The sequence below is a fragment of the Trypanosoma equiperdum genome (genome assembly GCF_001457755.1).
Source record: "Trypanosoma equiperdum strain OVI genome assembly, contig: ctg_780, whole genome shotgun sequence".
In the NCBI taxonomy this organism is placed as follows: Eukaryota; Euglenozoa; class Kinetoplastea; order Trypanosomatida; family Trypanosomatidae; genus Trypanosoma; species Trypanosoma equiperdum.
The window spans coordinates 720-2,719 of record NW_027124732.1 but is presented as its reverse complement, the minus strand read 5'-3'; the positions used below and the strand labels follow the sequence as shown (position 1 = coordinate 2,719).

The following is a 2,000-nucleotide window of genomic DNA, read 5'->3' as shown; positions in this document are numbered from 1 at the left end:
CCAGCTTCATACCGAAATTTTAAAAAAGTGAAAAAATTTCAAAACTTTTACAAAAGTGTTAAAATATGACTAATATTAGAAATGTGTCTCAAAATAGCACAATTTTCACAAACTTCATAAATTTCATAAAATTGAGCAAAAACCTTAAAAACATGTCAAACTCATTAAAAAAATACTTGAGGAACTGAAACTCTCAAATTGCTGGAAAACGACTTCTCATCTTTCTTCTCAGTTTCAACTTTGGAGAAGCATCTTTCCCCCTCCAGTTTTTTCTCATCAAAATCACAACCTTTTTCATCTTTGCTGGGTCTCTCTGTTGTATGCTTTTTGCATTCATCTGCTGACTTGGCTGGCTCTTCTGCCTTGTCTGTTTTGGTGGGACAAGAGGGGCTTGTTGAACTTTTTTTCTTTTTTTCCTGGTCAGCGATGTAACCAGTAACGGTGTAATAGATTTGAGCATCCGAGAGCTCTTGAGGGTCATTTATTGTCTCAAGTTTCTTGTCCCCATTTCCACAGACGGCGGCCTTTGGGGGTTTTAGGCCCTTGAGGTCTTTTTCTATCGTAGTCTTCACATTATCTGCCTTGGCGCCAAACAATTCTTTTAGGATAGCGTCGACCTTGGTCTTGGTTTCTTCCTTGCTGTAAGAACCTTCCTCGCCGTCTAGCGCTTTTGCGATCACGCTCTTTAATTGTTCTGCTTGGGCGAGTGTAGTTGCGTCGCTATTTATCGACAGCGCTTCTATTGCTTCCGCGGCTGCTTTTAGCTTGCGGAGAAGCTTCAGTTCCGGGTTTAACGTTTTGGCTGTTGGAACCTTGGTGTCGTCGGCTAGCTCATTGTAGTCCGTGTTGCTTCCTGTTGTCTGTCTTGTTACGGTTATCCGCTGTGGCGTGAAAACCTTGCCCCCTTTAATGCCGATCTGGGTTGTCTGGGTGCCATATGAGGCTCTCTCTATTGGCGTGTTGTCGGCACTGTTGCTGCTGCAGATCGTTAGGTCCTGTCCGCTTGCCGTTCCTGCCTTCGCTGTGTCGAGCGCTGTTATCGTCCATTGTAGTTGGCCTGTTGTCGCCATTTCTTGACCGATTGTTAACTCTCCTCGTGAGTCTTTGCCTTTTAAGCACGCTCCATGTTGGTTAACGGCCATCTGCGGCTGTATTTTGGGCAATGCTGAGTTTGCTACGTTTGCTGCCGTTTGAACGTTTTGATTCTGAATGGTTGTGGTTGCCAGCTCCGCTATCACTTCTTGCATGCCGGCTATTCTGCTTGCTGCCGCTAGTCCCTCCAGTGCGGCGCCTGCGGTCGTTTCTAATGCCGTTGTGGTCTTCTGCAGTTGGTGTAGGATCTGTGCCGCAAGTATTTGTGCCGCGGCTCCCGTAGCGTCTTTGCTCCGTTTCGACAGCACGAGTAATTTGTTGGTTTTTTTGACCGCCGCTGCCACGGTTGCCAAAGCTGTTCTTAAGTGCTGATTGCCATTCTGTGACACTTGTCGAAAGTAAGTTGCTGTGTCATATGCGTTGTTGAGTTGAGCTTTGTTGTCGTGAAGCTCTGCGTTTACTGAGACTAAATTTGCCGTTACGAAGACTACAAATGCGATGTTCGCCGTACTTTGACCCATCTGATGTGTTGCTGGAGTTTTTGCTTCTTGCTCTTCCTGCTTGTGTCCTTTGGTTTTCTTGATCCTTGGTTGTTATCACCTGTTAATACCTGGATAAGAAAGAAACAGAGATGTTTTTGTCTATAATCAGATTGTATATCTTAAAGCAGTTGTTATTTTCTTTATATTGCTATACCACCCTGCTTTTGTAGGTTTTGCCCGTGCTTTCTGCACGTTTAGAGGTCGCATTTGCTTTGATCAGAAATAAAGACTGTACGGTACTGGTTGTGTTACTGCCTTCTTTCTTATGAAGTTTTTTTTTGTGGATGGTGTCTAGTTGTATTATAGTTTATCTTCAAGTTACAGGTGTTGGAAGTGACAAAAGCCTCATATTTTAAAAAACTTATT

The 2,000-nt window shown here is 43.9% G+C and overlaps 1 protein-coding gene across 1 annotated transcript; it reads right to left on the bottom strand.

Moving 5' to 3' along the window:
* Positions 1-164: 164 nt before the first annotated feature.
* Positions 165-1,613, bottom strand: TEOVI_000366700 (uncharacterized protein; the record flags this gene model as incomplete). The annotated part of the gene is made up of 1 exon (XM_067226543.1): positions 165-1,613. The coding sequence occupies one exon, from the start codon at positions 1,611-1,613 to the stop codon at positions 165-167; it is 1,449 nt and encodes a 482-aa protein (XP_067082644.1).
* Positions 1,614-2,000: the final 387 nt, after the last annotated feature.